The 15,840-nt window shown below is 39.5% G+C and overlaps 1 protein-coding gene across 2 annotated transcripts in view; it reads left to right on the top strand.

The window, feature by feature from the left end:
• The window catches only part of ALS2 (alsin Rho guanine nucleotide exchange factor ALS2), a 36,787-nt gene that overhangs the window by 8,637 nt on the left and 12,310 nt on the right, over window positions 1–15,840 (top strand). For both annotated transcript variants that reach the window (XM_054277683.1, XM_054277682.1), the window contains exons 5-20: window positions 1,427–1,787; window positions 2,605–2,773; window positions 3,238–3,334; window positions 3,735–3,812; window positions 4,536–4,712; window positions 6,292–6,463; window positions 6,844–7,024; window positions 8,751–8,816; window positions 11,269–11,431; window positions 12,222–12,353; window positions 12,589–12,717; window positions 13,032–13,102; window positions 13,457–13,523; window positions 13,813–14,015; window positions 14,156–14,221; window positions 15,620–15,718. In XM_054277683.1, coding sequence (XP_054133658.1) covers window positions 1,427–1,787; window positions 2,605–2,773; window positions 3,238–3,334; window positions 3,735–3,812; window positions 4,536–4,712; window positions 6,292–6,463; window positions 6,844–7,024; window positions 8,751–8,816; window positions 11,269–11,431; window positions 12,222–12,353; window positions 12,589–12,717; window positions 13,032–13,102; window positions 13,457–13,523; window positions 13,813–14,015; window positions 14,156–14,221; window positions 15,620–15,718 — 2,231 coding nt within the window. The remainder of the gene's footprint in view (window positions 1–1,426; window positions 1,788–2,604; window positions 2,774–3,237; window positions 3,335–3,734; window positions 3,813–4,535; window positions 4,713–6,291; window positions 6,464–6,843; window positions 7,025–8,750; window positions 8,817–11,268; window positions 11,432–12,221; window positions 12,354–12,588; window positions 12,718–13,031; window positions 13,103–13,456; window positions 13,524–13,812; window positions 14,016–14,155; window positions 14,222–15,619; window positions 15,719–15,840) is intronic.

Raw genomic sequence — 15,840 nt, 5'->3', positions numbered from 1 at the left:
TGCAGACTTAAATTTATTTATTTTTTAGTAGTTGTAGTAAAATATTCTCCACCGTGGTTCTGGGAAATAAATTTCACAATACCTACAAAATAGTTGATTTTTGTTACTGCTTCTGATGGCAACAAAACCACATCGTTTTAAAATCTGTCCAGTAACTTAGTAGTTCAGCAAGTTATGCTTTCTTTCTCTGAGGAAAACTTCCTTTAGAGAAATGAATGTTGTGTAAATACATTTGCTCTTTCTTTTGCTTCTTGCTGTAATAAATGCATTCTAGCAGTTGTGGGCTCCTCAGACTCTTGCAAGAGGTCCAGCATTGAGAAATGACTGACACACATAGATTCATGCTCCTGTTCTCAGTTCCTTGTTCCTGGCATATTTCCAGAGCACTGTTTTCCTTGCACAGTTTCAGGAATCAAGACTGGAATTGATTCATTGAATCTTCCACTATTGATATAAAGGTGAAGAGCAGAGATGAGGTCTAATGTAACGTTTCAGCATTAGTAAAATCCTTCATTTTTCTTTGCTTTCGTACACAAATGAAGTTTTCCTTCCTGTTATGCTAGGTATGCCTTTTAGAAATGGAATGAAGTAAATAGAACCAATCTCAGTCCTTTAACCTAAGCTTTAGTCAAAGATTGTTTTTATTTTGACAGAATAAAATAAGCTGTAGTACTTGCAATAATACCATTTTCCACTGTGTATTAGATGGGAAAATGGGACTTTGCTGTCTTTGTTTTAATATTCAAACTATTTGTCAGAGGTCATTTTGGGCATTGTTTCTTATTTGGTGGGTCAGCTCTTTGCTATTACAGGTAAGGTGTGCTGGGGCTAATAATTGCCTTCAGTCAGTTTGTCCCTGTTGTGATTTGAGGGTTATTGACTAAGCTTTATATGGATACAACAACGGTGTAAGGAGACACAGCCCAGTTTGGTTTTAAGATAGGCCTTGCAAAATGAATCATGAATTGCTGTTTACCTTTTACATATTGAAAAGAGCTCTTGTCTCTCTCAAAATGGAGCATGCTCACTGATGCACTTTCATTGGTGGCAAAGAAGTTGGTAATAAGCTTAAAATTATATCCCTTCTTATATTTGTGTGCAAAGATCCTTTTTTTGTTGGTATTTAAAAACCCCAGACTTACAGTCTCTTATGTGGGCAGGTGTAACAGACAAAGCCCAGTCCTTTTAGAAATGGTGCTTGGTACTACCTTTAAAAAATCATTCTGAGCAATAGATGTACACCTAAGCATAAAAAATCTGGATAATTTATATTATATACAGTTAAAATACATCTATAATTTACAGTAAACATTTATAATAAATATTACATGGTGTTCAGTCTGGCCTGTGGTTTGAATAGTGAATGTGTGTCATCATCCTACTGTGCTGCCTGCTCTGATAGTTTCCCACTTCCCTTTGGTTTTAGCCATCTCAAGAGGAGCAGCTCAGTGCTTGTATCCCTGGCCCCCCAGGCAGCAGCACATCCACCCTGAACAGCCTGGTGGCCTCGTGTGCCTCAGCAGTTGGGGTGAGAGTCGCTGCCACCTACGAGGCTGGAGCCTTGTCCCTGAAGAAGGTCATGAACTTCTACGGCACGTCCTCAAGTGAGCCGGGATCTCAGTCGGGCAGCAGGTCCCCGGGGCCCGAAGCTCTGAAGGACAGCCGAGAGGAGCAAGTCAGGCTGGAATCCATGCAGGGGAAGAAGAGTTCCAGTTTAGTAGACATTAGAGAAGAGGAATCTGAAGGAGGGAGTCGAAGGCTTTCCCTGCCTGGCTTGTTGTCACAAGGTAAACAAGCATGTTGGGGAAAAAACACTGGAAAACTTATAATAATGTAGAGGTTTGTAAGTGAAAAAAACCCCAAATATTTATTAAACACAAGTCCAATGATCTCTCAAAGATGTGTATGAATTCTAAATGATACCTTAACTGGATGCTAAGAAAACCAAAAACAGTGGGTCTACAAATGGTCTTTCTTGTTAAAATAAGGTAAAGTGAGCACATTGGAGGAGTCATATTGCCAAATGATCTTTCGTGGTGGTTTTGTAGCCAAAGATAAAAATCTGTGGTCTGTAATCTGCACTGCTCTGAGCTGGTTTTGAGCCAGAGACCTATAAGTATTCCAGTTCCCTCTGCTGAACTTCAAAGTTAATGACTTTGTTCCCTCACAGAGTTTAGTGCTGTTAATTGCTCTGAATGTATATATGGTTTAGTTCTATATTGATCTTGGATTTGAGGGGAAGTTTAGGAAGTATTGAAGTCTTCTGTTCACTCCAAGGATATATTTTTTTCAAAACACTTTAATGTATAGTTTGTTTTGGTTCCTTTGCTTCATTATAACTGCATGGTTTTCATATGTCTGCTATACTTTAGAAGCTGGTAAAAGCTACTTGATATCTACCTGGTTTTAGCACCTGTGGTACCTCTTTGTATCCATAACCTATTGTCTTACCTGTCAACCTTTGTTCTCGGGCTTGAATTAAAACTGCTTCAAGAAGTTTTGATCACTTGCTATTAAGTAGTGCTGTTACTGTGTAACACATAATCTGAGTGATACATTTACCAAAACTATCAGAAATTTTTCTCATTCTCGGCCTCTGCTCAGTTTCCCCAAGGCTCTTACGGAAGGTAGGACGGGCAAAAATGAGGACTGTGGCTCTGACTCCAACCTACAGTGGTGAAGCTGATGCTCTTTTGCCCTCTCTAAGAACAGAGGTGTGGAGCTGGGGGAAGGGCAAGGAAGGACAGCTAGGGCATGGTGATGTTCTGCCAAGGTAAGATTTCTTTGAAAAATGTTTTTTTATTCAGTAGATTGCTAGAAAATTTTGAGTACTGAACACTCTCAGCTTCTCAAATTTAAACATCTGCCATGCAGTATCTGCTTGTTCTTTCAGGTGTTGTGATCTAAGTTTCTCCAAGTAACATGTTTTATGCTGTATTGTTACTGAGCATCAATCAATTCCAATTTTACCTTTTGTAGTCAGTAACAGTTTTGGTGATATTTTGACTTTATCCAAATTGGGTTGAGGTTTGTCATCAACTTTTGCCTTTCCTGATCATTTTGACTAAGCTGGTTTATTGCCAGAAGGTTCCATATATATTTGTTTTTTCTAATTTGTTTTGGGGAAGGAAATAAAACCTTGAGTGTTTCCACATTAACAGTACCTCTGATAATATTTTTTCTTTTTCCCACATTCTACCCCTCTTCCCTCACCTTTTGGGTTCTGGGGAATGACAGGCTTCAGCCACTGTGTGTGAAAAGCCTTGATGGTAAGGAAGTGATTCACCTCTCTGCTGGTGGCCATCATTCCTTAGCACTCACTGCCAAATCCCAGGTACAAGTCATTGTTACCATTTTTTGTTTCTCTGACATAATTATCATGTTTGGTCTTTTCTAGTTTTTAGTTTCTTTTGCTTCTAAACTTTTGTTCCTGTTTGTGGGAGGCAGCATGGAAATGTTGTGGAATGTAAATTGTATTTCTGCCCAAGTTCTGCACGTACCATCAACATTATGTTTAAAGATTGCTGTGAGTTGATTTGATGCATTCTATTTCTGAATGTGAGAAGACAATCTCAGAATGTAGGAAGGCAGTGAAAATGAAGGAAATGCTTCTCAGTACATGACTCCTATAGCCTTGACTTGTGTGTTTGCACTTGATGTGTTGTGCTACCACAGTTCAGTATGTTTCCATGTATATAAATGTACATTCTGATGTTCAGCACTGCTTCTTGCAGGTGTATTCCTGGGGCAGTAATATCTCTGGCCAGCTTGGTCACTTGAACTCCCCAACAACTGTCCCTCGTCTTGCAAAGGTACTTTGTTTTCTGTGCTTTTCTCCTTCAGATTTCACTTTTACCTTATGTTTGATTTCTCTGGTATTGATGTTGCAGTGTTGAAACTTCTGAATACTTCAGAACTCTGTTTTTATTCTAAACAATTGTTTCTAGTGTTTTTAGTTTGGCTGGACCACAGTCACATTTGTTGTTCGTTTCCTTATTTCCAGAGCTTTGCAGAATTTTGGCAGTGGGTTTTCTCTTTGTTTTGAACTTTTCACCACATTAAGTGAATAGCAAAATAACAATTTTTGGGTTAGACCACAGCCTTTCCCATGTTTTCTAGTGTTCATCTTAATGGAAAGCTAGCTGTATAGTTTTCCTGCTTAGGCCTTATGCAAATTAATGTACAGCAGATTAACTGTCTCCCAACTTTATATAGATTTCCCAGTTAAATGTAGAGAGGAGAATAGTGTTCCACTTTAATCAAACTCACTTGATGCCCATTTAAAAATAAAACTGATTTGTAACTGAAAGGCAAAAAAAATCAGCCATTAGAAAGAAAACTGCAAAGAGTTTTCAGTATATGTGCAAGGAATTTATATGTTATGAGACACTGAAGCTGAAAATTTGGCTGGTTATTGCAATAGTTTGTCTTGGCAGGTGAATTATGTACATGTGTGACTAGAAGAGTTATATACTTTTCTCTCCTTCCAGCTTTGGGTGATGATTTTTAATGTCTTCCTTCCTCCTGAATTTTAGGTGTGCGGTGATGGTATTTGGACTACAGCAGCAGGACTAGATTATTCTCTCTTCTTAGCAGATGAGAAAGACTTCCAGCCTGGATTATATTACTGTGGCCAGGAGACATCAACAGAAAATAATTTGAATGAAAATAGCTCTTCTAAGAGTCCAGTTTTGTTAGTAGCTTGTAGTAAGGTGAGTGTTATTTCCTTTAAGTCAGTACAGATCATACTGGTGCTCTTAGGAAACAGCGTGGTGCTGGTGGCTTGATGAGCTGTGAGGGTGTCAAGGCACATGGTTGGTTCCTAGCAGTCCAACGAGGAGCACATTGGACGGGGTGCAGAGAGGAGGTCAAGTTAGTATTGTTCTCTCCCCTGCCTGTTTCTTGGCCTTCCCTTCTGTTTGAGGGACAAGGAGGTGTTTCTAGTGTGTTAATCCATTTCCTTCCATCTGTGTGTGCTGCAGAAAAGCACACTTTTATTGTGCTCTGCTTCACCAGTCTTTGTGTCCAGGCTTCAGTGCTGCTGCTCTTCACTTGCTTGTCTCTCAACTGGCTGAGGCCACGGGCTGCTCTGTTCTCTTGCTCCATTCTGCCTCTTGTTTGTGACTGGGCAGAAGGTCCCCTTGAGTTCTGCACCTTCTCCTTCCCCACCCCTCCCTTTCACACGAGTGCAAAGGGAGATCTGAGCAAAAACGTGCATTTGATGTCAATGGGAGACTGGGGCTGCCCCACACAGGTTTTTTCATGAAGCTGAATCTTACATGTGCCTTGAGGTTGGTATGAGGTAGCAGTGTGAACTGTGATTACGTGTCCTCTTCCAGTTTGTGTGTGGTTTCAAACCAACATGAGTTTAAGGTAACAAAAAGGAAATTATGAGGATAGAGAGTGTCTCTGCCTTAGCTCCTCTGGGTATGACTGCTGTTTCCCTAAATTGTGCAGGAAAGCTGTTTGGGGAGTGTTTTGAGAAGGGACAGAGACTTAGACACTGGGTCTATGTCTGTGCATGCAGACACACACACCTGTATGCCTTCTGTAAGATTGTTGCTAGCCATTCCCTTCTCTTCAAGGGTGACTGGTAGGCTCTTGCATAGAAGAATTGGTTGCCTGTTGAACAACTTTGGCTCAGTGTTTCAAAGGAATCCTCTATTTAGCAATCAAGGAAATAAAAGTAGAGCTCAAACTCTGAATTACTCACTTTTGCATGTGAGCCAAAATTCATGAGGAACCACAATGCATCAGTGGCACTTGTGCTGACCTTAGATAAGAATTCTGCTTTGAACTACTGTGGAAAGCAAGTACTACTGTTAGTAATATTGCAGTATCAATAAACTGGACTTTTATCAATAAATTGGCATATTCTGGGTCCAGAAAGGACCTGTCTAGAGCACAGTCATAGTTCTAATAAATTATATTCTTCGTATTTAATAGGAGAAATGTATGATGTACTGAATTGAAGGTCACTGTCTCTTAAACATGGAATGGTAGTATGAGCCACCTTAAAAGGTGATTTATGTATTTATTGTCTTTTGGTTTTGTTAGAGTCAGGAAAATGAACAGCAGTGGCTATAAATGTATCTTCAACTTTTGTCATTCCTGTATTAAGACAGTATTGAATGGGTTGTTTGTCACTGAAGGTAATTAATGCTTACCATCAATTACTACCACTTAGCTCTTCAAAATATGCTTTATTTGCATTACTTTATTTTTAAATTGGGGTGTAAAAAGAAAAACATTAAAGCTGCTGTTTTTTCTTTTCTCTTTTTCATCTTTCAGATAGGGTACATAAGCAATGTGATAGCTGGTGGTGACAACTGTCTGGCCTTAGTTGACAAAAACGTAATGGGATATATTGCCAGTTTGCATGAGTTGGCTGCTACTGAGAGAAGGTTTTATTTCAGACTGAGTGAGATCAAATCTCAGGTTCTTAGACCTCTTTTAGGTTTAGGTAAGACCTTCTTTTAATGTTTTCCTTGATATTGTTCCCCCTACAGTTTCTGTTATGCAAAATTTAAACCTAATAAGATATTTTCAAGATAAAACTAAGCTCTTGCTTTCTCCCCTGTTTGGATGAAGAGGTGAAAGACAATTGCATTTTGACAGTGTTCATTCTGTTAATATTTGCACTTTCCTGATGGTTTCACCTGAAATACCTTCATTATTCAAGCTGTATTTAGTCTAAAACTGTTGAATTTCTGATTCTGGATAATGTATCCGTGAGGTGAAAGTACTGATAAGACATCTAAACAGCACCATGTCGAGATTTTCTCTGTTAATGGGTGCTGCTCTTTCATAAGGTAAGCTGAATTGCTTTCTGGTCTGTTACAGATAATTTGGGCAATGCAAATGCAATCCAGTTGTTGCAGGAAATGGCAAGCAGATTCAGCAAGCTGTGCTATCTCATTGGTCAACATGGAGCTTCTTTAAGTAGCTTTCTTCATGGAGTAAAAGAAGCCAGGAGCTTGGCCATCCTGAAGCATTCCAGTCTCTTTTTGGATAGTTACACTGAGCAAGTATCCAATTCCCTCTCATCTTGAGTCTCTGCAGGCTTAATCTACTGACTGCAACAAGCCCTGAGTTAAGGGAAAGTAGGTCATAAGGAAAGCTATGTGACTGTTGCATTGTTGTGATTTAGAAATGTATGGAGTTTTACACAAATGGATTCATTTTTAGTGAGATGTATTTCCAAGTCTTCACCAGTGGAGCACATGAACAGCATCACCTTCCTTTGTGTAAAACTCTGGGTACAGATTCTTCTTTGGTTGCTGCCTATAAACCTAAATATTCATCACTTATTAAGTATCTTGTGTAGTATAATGTGACAAGACTTACCATTGCTAGGTAAGTGTTGTCACGTTATACCACTGCTAATTAAAGCTGCCTTTGGGGGTTTGTTGAGGTTACAAAATGATTTTTCAGTAGCCATTAACTAAAGATTGTCTTCCAGACAAAAATTCTTCTGTCCTCATGCCTGCTAAACAGCTGGCATTACACCTGTCACCCAAAAGCTGGAGCTGCTTTAGTACTGGAGCTGCTTTTTGAGCATTAAGTCTGGATTTTCCTAGTTATTGTTTTTATTGGCTTAATGCATTTTGGGAGAGAAGATCTATGCACTCAGCCTGTTCTCTGTCTTTCCTGACAGTAACTTCTAGTTTCTGGACAATTTTATTTAAATGTGACAGAGGTCTCATCATACTTAATAATTACAGGTTTTTGTGAAAAATAATGGTTTAACAGAAAGTTTAAAAGTGTTGTATCTTGGTTACCAGATATCTGAAAATATCTAAGGAAACAAAATTTTGAGATTATCTACTTGTTATTATGCAGTAGTTGTCAACTTTGTTATGCAATAGCAGTTTGATGGACAACTAGTTGCACTTTTTTTGAACACAGACACAACCAAGAACATTTTTGCTAGGTCAGTGGCAAACTTATGCTGTATCACCCTAAAAGAAGCTTCCATCTTTGTTTATCATGTAGATTGTTCATAAATCTAAATACATGTTTTCTCATTTTCTTACTTAGTCTTCAACTTGAATTTTTCTTGTAAACTAGGTTTTTAAAATTGGTTCTTATTACTCAGAATAGAAGGTTGTAACTTTTCCTTCCTCAAAGACTGAAATACCTAACCTCTGTTCTCACTGCTGCTTGTCTTCTGCACTCCCCCTTTGCTCCCTATTGCTTACATGTTTTTATGTGTATGGCATCAGAGCCTTGGTGTTACACCATGAGTATCTTTCAAGGATCAGTCAGGCAACACAAGTATCATCTGTTAAATGGGCTAAGCAGAGACCTCTTCCCTTGGAAAAAGGTGGTTTTGTTTTGTTTTTCTCATGGTGGTGGAGAGAAGTCATAGAATGTTGAATAGCAGGAAAAGAGAAAATTCCTCTCTTGAAATTTCCATCCTGACTGTGATTAGAAGCTAGTAGTACTAAATGGTTCAAACAGGTAGTTTATTCTGTACACACCCAAATCTGAGAGAAACAAAAATAAAAGTCAAGTAAGCCCTCTGCATTGTGCTAATGGCAGCAGAAATGTGTAGTAGTGCATGTTCAGTGCTCCATGTGGAAGGTGAATGCCAAGTGTTCTGTAACAGAGTATTGCTCAAATACTCTATAACTTGTGTAGTAAAAGATATTACAGAGGTCATCATAAACTCTTGGACATTTCAACAGTTGCTGCTTTCTGGGATGTTTTCACTTTCTAATTGAAGATCTTTTTCTTCCCTATATTAGGTATTGTACTTCAGTAACAAACTTCCTCGTAATGGGAGGATTTATGCTCCTTGCAAAGCCAGCAATGTAAGCAAACCTTTACCATTTTTTGAACGTTTTTATCAATTAACTGTAAAGAATTGAGAGTGCATGTGTGTAGTAATGACCATGCAGAGACTTGCTCTCAGCATACTTGAGTACACTAATTCCTTTTCCTTCAAATAAAGAGAAAGTTACCTCCTCTTAACTGTGATAAAGAATTTAGGTTAAAATGCTGCTGAGTTCATTTAGTTCATCTTGAAGGTAGAGAAAGGAGGAAAAAAAGCTTGTTATTGGGAGTTCCTTCAAAGAAACATAGAGTTCAGATCATGATTTTTGAAAACTTTAGATAAATGAAGTTAAATGTTCATTATTCAGTGTTAGTGTTTATTCTTTCAAACGTTGCTGTCAAGAAAATACCAAAGAAAATTAGCTCCAGTAGATTAGATGAATTAATTTCATTTGAATTCTTTAAGTTTATGGAAGTGCTTTAAAATTATGCAAAAATATTTCTGCATGTGCGTCTTCTCTGCCTCTCAAGGTTTCTTTGCCCTATTTCATGCTGTAAATGTGAGGAAGGAATTGTATTTGAAGGCCTGAGACAGCACAGTTGAGGTTTCCAGATCCTGAAGCTTTTCTCTTATTTCTGTAGAGTTTTTGCCTAGGAAATAAAGTAGTCATGCTGGGTCTCTCACCCTAGTGCTCTGAAGAAGTTGTACTGAGGGTAATTTTTAATTTGTCTGTGGAATTTCTGCCTTTCCTTCACAAATTCTGTAACTGGGACTAATTCAGTTAATGTTTATGGAGCGCTTTGAATGCAGTGTAAATTACGGTACTGGAAGTTCTTGCAAATGCTGGTACCTAGGACGAAGAATATTCTGCCCTCTGAGGATCAGTGCCAAAATCTAAATACAGAATCACCCTGCTGAGAGATACTGAGAATCTTTTTTCATTGGTCAGGATTTTTAGGGTGACTTAGAGGAAATCTTAGTTCAAGTATAAGCTTGTTTATAATTCATACTGAAATCACCCAGTGCTGAATTCATCACCTCAGTTGTCACTGCTGGGTGTCACAGCTTCTCCTACTGCAACCAGGGTCTCATTAGGTAAATAACACTTCAGGGAAGAGATGTGTGCAAGTTTTGTCCTGCTTCTTGCAAAGGAAAGTTAAGAATATCTTTGCTGCTAATGATGAATTCCCCCCCACTCCTTCCCTGAGGGATACTGTCTTAAGTAAATGGTTAATGGTGTCAGCCCATCTTTTATGGATGTTCTGCAGCATGAATGCATTAGATGTAGTCCTGACTTTAAAAAAGGTGCCAGCTTCAATGGAAGTCTCCATAGTTGGCCGGTTTTTGAGATGTCCTCTAAAAGAGTAGACAAGCTCTAATGAGTGTTGTCTATTATTATTTGATGCTTTTCAACAGAGAAACTCCATTGAGGTTCAATTTTGAGGATCTCAAAATTAAAAATAGCAAGCTGTCCAGAGGCATAAATTTAAAATTAGGAAAAACAGTCTTCTCTCAAAGGAAGACTTTATTCCTAAGGCTTGTTCAGTAACAGAGTTCTTAAGTACTGTTAGCAGACCTGGACAAGGCACAGTAGTTTGTGTGAGATGGCATCTCACTAATTGTGTAGCATTCTTAGGGAGTCTGCTGTGACCTCTGATCTGTTTTGCTGTCCCTGGGGCCTGCTTTCTCAGCCTCACCTGATTCTTGCAACTTGTGGTTTAACTGTTTCCCAGCTGGATGTGTTTCAGTGCACCTGTCCTGTGTGCCAGCACTGGTGAGCACACACCTACAGCAAAGGAGAGGGAAAAATAGGTGTGCTTTCCTTTTAATGAGGAAATTCTGGGTTTGTGTGCTAATGTATTGTCTTCAGAATCATTTCCCTCTTCTTCTCTGAACTAGATTAGTTCTCCCTCTTGGAAATCAGACTGAGGATTGAACAGATTTCCTGCCTTTCTCTGAGGAAGGATGTAATTTCTGTAGTTAGGGGAAGAACTGCTCAGTTGCCTTGAACAACAGAGGGAGAAGAATTTATTTCAGTATGTTTAGGGAAGTGCACTAGAGCAAAGTTAGGATTCTTTCAGGCCTTCTTGCATGAATCAAGAGTGTTAGAAACTTGCTATTCTAAAAGCAATGGGGATGTCTTTCCCACCTGTTTGTTCTTTACTCATCAAGTGGTAAAGAGGAAAAAGGCAATTGGTTACACTCCAAGTGAGCAACATAGTCAACCTCCTTCAGCCAGTTTGGTGACTGAGCATATGAAATTAGAAGTAAAAAGCAAGTCTTGTGTTGCAGTTTTAGCTACATATCTTTACTGCTGTACTTCCTCAAACTAAATTGTAAATAGATGAATAAGCAGCGTGCACTTGCCCTTACAATTTTTATGGGTTTATGATAATTCAAAAAGGGCTCATTTACATAACACATCACTGATGTCTTAATGTCTTTTTTCTTCTCTCATCCCTCTGTTTCCCAATGGTCCCATCATTTAGGGACTTCTTGAGTAAAAACCAGGAGCTGTTACAGAAACTGTCTGAGAAGAATGAGGAAAACCTCCAGCTAGTAGAAGTTTTGAATGCTCTGTTTTTCATGCCATTTGGACGACTTCATAATTATGCCAGAACTTTGCTAAAGCTTGCCACATGTTTTGAAGTGGTAGGATGGTTTTTCTATCTATAGTGCAATAAATAAACACATGAAACTTATAACTTGGAAGTAACTGTGTGAAGCAAATGCCAGGTAATTAAAACCAGTTTATTCCTCAGAGGAGCTACTTCAAACTTGTATTTGCTGCAGGGAAGATCTTGTAGATTTATTTGCGTAATCTTACACCACTTGCACAAATCACATGACAGGTAGAAACTTGTTATTCTGCCAGAGCTTGTTTGTGTGCCTGAGTGCTTAATTGCAAATACATTGTTTTGATGTTTCCCTGTTGCTTTTCAGTTTCATCTGGCATCATTGCAGCTACCCTTGGCTGTAATACTCTACAAAACCCACTACATATATATTAGGTAGACTTTTACCACCCATTTAGATGTGTATAATTACTTTGTTTTGAAATAAAAGATGACTAAACAGGCACAGTAACTACTTGTACATTTAGCCCAATATTGTAATTAGTAATTTAGAGTATTGTTCCTGCAATTATGAGCACTACTTCTGGGACAGCTTGTTGAGCTGCAAGAAAGTAGATCATGTAATTGTGTATTAATCATTCTCCTTGTAACATTCAGGGACCTTCTTGTGATTTTTAAAAACTATCAGGACACTAACAGAACATGTGACCAAAAAAATAACTGTCTGCTCTGCTTATTACCCAGACCAACTGTCATGCACTTAGTGATGATTTAATAAAATGAGCAGTTGTGTTGCAGCTTGGTTGGTGGTGTTGGTACAGGGGATCAGCAGCACCCTCAGCTCTGCCTTACCTTGTGCCCTACAGGCATCTCCAGAGTACCAGAAGCTGCAGGATTCTAGTTCATGTTATGAGAACCTTGCTGTCCATCTTAGCAGAAAAATGAAAGAAGCAGAATACACCCTTGGCTTCTGGAAGACCTTTCCTGGGAAAATGACGGTATGGTGATGATTGCCAGTGCATCTGCAGCTTGAATCTCTTGCTCTTAGTGCCTGTGTCTGTTACTGATGCTGCTGTCCCAGTTGCACTTGCTGTGTTTTCCAGCTGGTGTTGCTGTAGTGCTCTTTACTTTGGAAAGGTTTGGAAAGCTTTCCTGAGAAAGACTAAAGCAGCAGTCCTCAGTCACAGTCAGTGAGGAGTGGGACTGTGTCACTCTGTGTTGCCCTCCCTGCAGGACTCCTTGCGGAAGCCGGAGCGGCGTTTGATCTGCGAGAGCAGCAATCGGGCCCTGTCCCTGCAGCACGCGGGAAGGTTCTCTGTGAACTGGTTCATCCTCTTCAATGATGCTCTGGTACATGCTCAGGTGAGCCAGCTTGCAGCCAGCAACAAAACCTTTTCTTTGCTTCAAACAACACCACATATTTTTCATATAGTGAAGTTTTTCCAGTGTAAAAATAAATCTGACATTATGTGTCTTTTTAACATTTGATTGCATTGGCCTGTGGCTGGCATGGTTTCTGTTGGCTGTTGCTTGAAGCAAAGTTGGTGGAAAGAGTCCCTAATGCTCAGTTTTTCCTAGTTTTCAAACAAAGGGGAAAAAATAAACCATTTGGAAAAAAAGTGGGGCTGGGTTAATGGATCAGTAACTGGTGATGTTTCCCTTCTCCTTTCCTACAGTTCTCAACACACCATATCTTCCCCTTGTCCACACTGTGGGTAGAAGCTCTTTCAGAAGAGACTGGTAATGTGTGAGTATTCTTGCTTGTGATGCTGAAACAGTCTGATCTTTTGGGAGAGAAGATGAGCATTTTGTAGCCAATTACTGTGAACTTGGAGTGGAATGCAGTGATTGCAGCCATATCTACCCTTTTTTCTTGTTTCAGAAAATGTATTTCTGTGTCTTAAAAAAAAGTTGTGTAAACATCAGAAAGATTAAGGTGGTCGAGAGGGAAGCAAGTCTTCTTTCTGCTGCTTCTTTTTATTGCTAACTTAAAGGGAATGCTAGCTGGGGTAGGGAATAGAAAGCACAATATCAATGCTCTAAGAAACCTTGGGGTTTCAGGATGGAATTTCACAGATTAAAATACTTTTTCCCTGTGTAGGAACGGGTTGAAGATTACAACACCCGAAGAGCAATTTGTTCTTGTTTCTTCAACACCACAGGAAAAGGTGGGCATTTCTACAAATTTAAAACAGCTTCAGTGATACAGATGAGGCTTTTTCCCCTGCTGTGGAATCAAACTTGGAGAAGGATTTTCCTGAGTATTCCCCAGTAATGAAGTCTTTCTGCAGCTGAGTGTGCAGGCTGGCTGTGCATGGTGCCTGAGTGTAGCAGTGTAACAGTGCACAGCACTGTGCTGAGCAGTGCCAGTGGCATGATTGTGCTTGCTGTAAAGGTGAGAGCCAGTGCAAAGACAGCTGCTGGCTAAATTCTGTCATGAACCACTTTCTGTTTCAGACCAAGTGGCTGAGGGCAATAAGCCAAGCAGTGGATCAGGCCCTTAGAGGGACTTCTGACATGATCCTGTATGGAGCTGGTGGGAATGTGCCAAGACAGGAACCTCCTATTTCTCGCAGTGCCAAATACACCTTCTACAAGGACCCTCGATTCAAGGACGCTGTTTATGATGGGAGGTGGCTTTCAGGAAAACCCCATGGAAGGTAAAAGCACTGGAATGGAGCTGTTGAAACCAAAATGAAGTGGTTGCTGTAGCAATAAGTAGGCTCATTCACAGAAGGTATTTTTAAAGTGCAAAATGAACTGATGATCTGACATATTTGCATGGGTTTCTATTTTCCAGAGGGATCCTAAAATGGGCAGATGGACGAATGTACTCTGGGACTTTCCGGACTGGGCTGGAGGATGGGTAAGATATCCTAACTACTTGTAGAGCCAGGCAAGAAATACTTTTTGTTGTAGGAGCAAACAACAAACCTTTTTAATTAAAGGTTTTGCAGTAAATCTTACTGGCCTGTCTTACAACTTAGTGATGCATCTTCTCTAGTGTTTTCTTTGCTATATTTCTGGTAGAGCAAAGGATTAGTAATTTAGCAAAGAGACAAAATCTTGAACTGAGACTTCAGGGTTTGGGTGAAAACTAATGAGAGTATGTGATCTTGATGATAAAGATAACTAGTACAGAGGAGGCTGAAAGTAGGCTGAATGGAAGGTCTGAACATTATCACGTTATCTGGTGAAACAAATGAAACCACTTGAAAATAACTCAGTATATTACACAGCTTTGAATTAATCTGTGGACTGCATTGCCAAGAATCTGCTTAGAACACCGTTGAGGCTGAGATATTAATTTATTTCCAAAGGCATTTTTATATGCATCTTGTGAGCAGACATGCTTGTATTGGGCAGGATAAAAATATGTGAGAAGTCTTATTGACTTTGAGATATATTTTCAAAATACTGGGATGGAGGAGAAATTGAAATGGGGTCTGACTGCAGACAGCTTTTTTAAATTCCTCTTGGCTATTGGCGTAATGTCAAACTATAAAACAAGATTAGAGCTTTGGTCATTTGTAACTAAGTAACTAATCCTGGAGATTTTAGGGTTGTTGGAGATGGAAATACTGCAAACAAGTCCCAGCCAGAAAGAAATGGATTAGTATTTAGCTGTAATTGCTGAAATTATCAAATGTGTATACTTGTATTTCCGCATGCATGTTTTAGTCCCAGCAGTTAACAGCAGTGTCATGTTGGGAGGACATGTTCTGAGGAGAACCTTCAGAACTGGATTTTGATCTCCTCAGGAGATGAAAATCAATAAATACAATTGTGTATCTCATTCTTTTCAGGCATACTGAAACTGTGAATAATTCCTTGTCACTGAGCATTATTGGAAGCTAGCATCTTTTGAAAAAATCTTTTCTACAGCAATACATGCCCTTATCTTTCCCTGGAATAGAGTGTACTTGAATTATCAAGAGCTGAAGAAAATAATAAAGGTAGAAGCAGTCTTATGATTTGAAAAGACTCATGGCCTGGGAAAAACACTGCATTGTGGCTGTGAGAGCAGTATTTATAACATGTCACAGTCAAACAGGAGAGAGCAGTATGGACTAAATTGACCATCTAGTGATGCTGAATTCTTACTTTCTCTTATAAAAACTGTCATCAGTGACTGCTGTAGTTAAAGATGCACAAAAATGAGAGAGAGCATTCTGATTTTAGAATGGCTCTGTTTTGTGTGTCTGCTCTGTTAATGAAATGTGCTGGTGTTACAGCTGCTTGTGTTCCATCTCTGCCCTGGCAGGTATGGGGAATACAGAGTGCCTAACAAAGCACTGAATAAAGAGGACCATTACGTGGGATACTGGAAGGAAGGCAAAATGTGTGGGCATGGAGTGTACAGGTAACTTGGGGCACTTGTGCTGCTGGCACTGCATGGCTGCAGGAGAGCAGGGCTGATGCCCTGACCAAGGCTCTGTGTGTAGCTTTCTTACGTTGCAGACTTGTGGTTGTAGTTAGTGTAGC

The sequence above is a fragment of the Melozone crissalis genome, unplaced genomic scaffold (assembly GCF_028551555.1).
Source record: "Melozone crissalis strain CALT ecotype California unplaced genomic scaffold, PUWL_Pcris_2 ptg000023l_1, whole genome shotgun sequence".
Taxonomy (NCBI): domain Eukaryota; kingdom Metazoa; phylum Chordata; class Aves; order Passeriformes; family Passerellidae; genus Melozone; species Melozone crissalis.
This window is presented reverse-complemented; position numbering and strand designations above follow the sequence as displayed.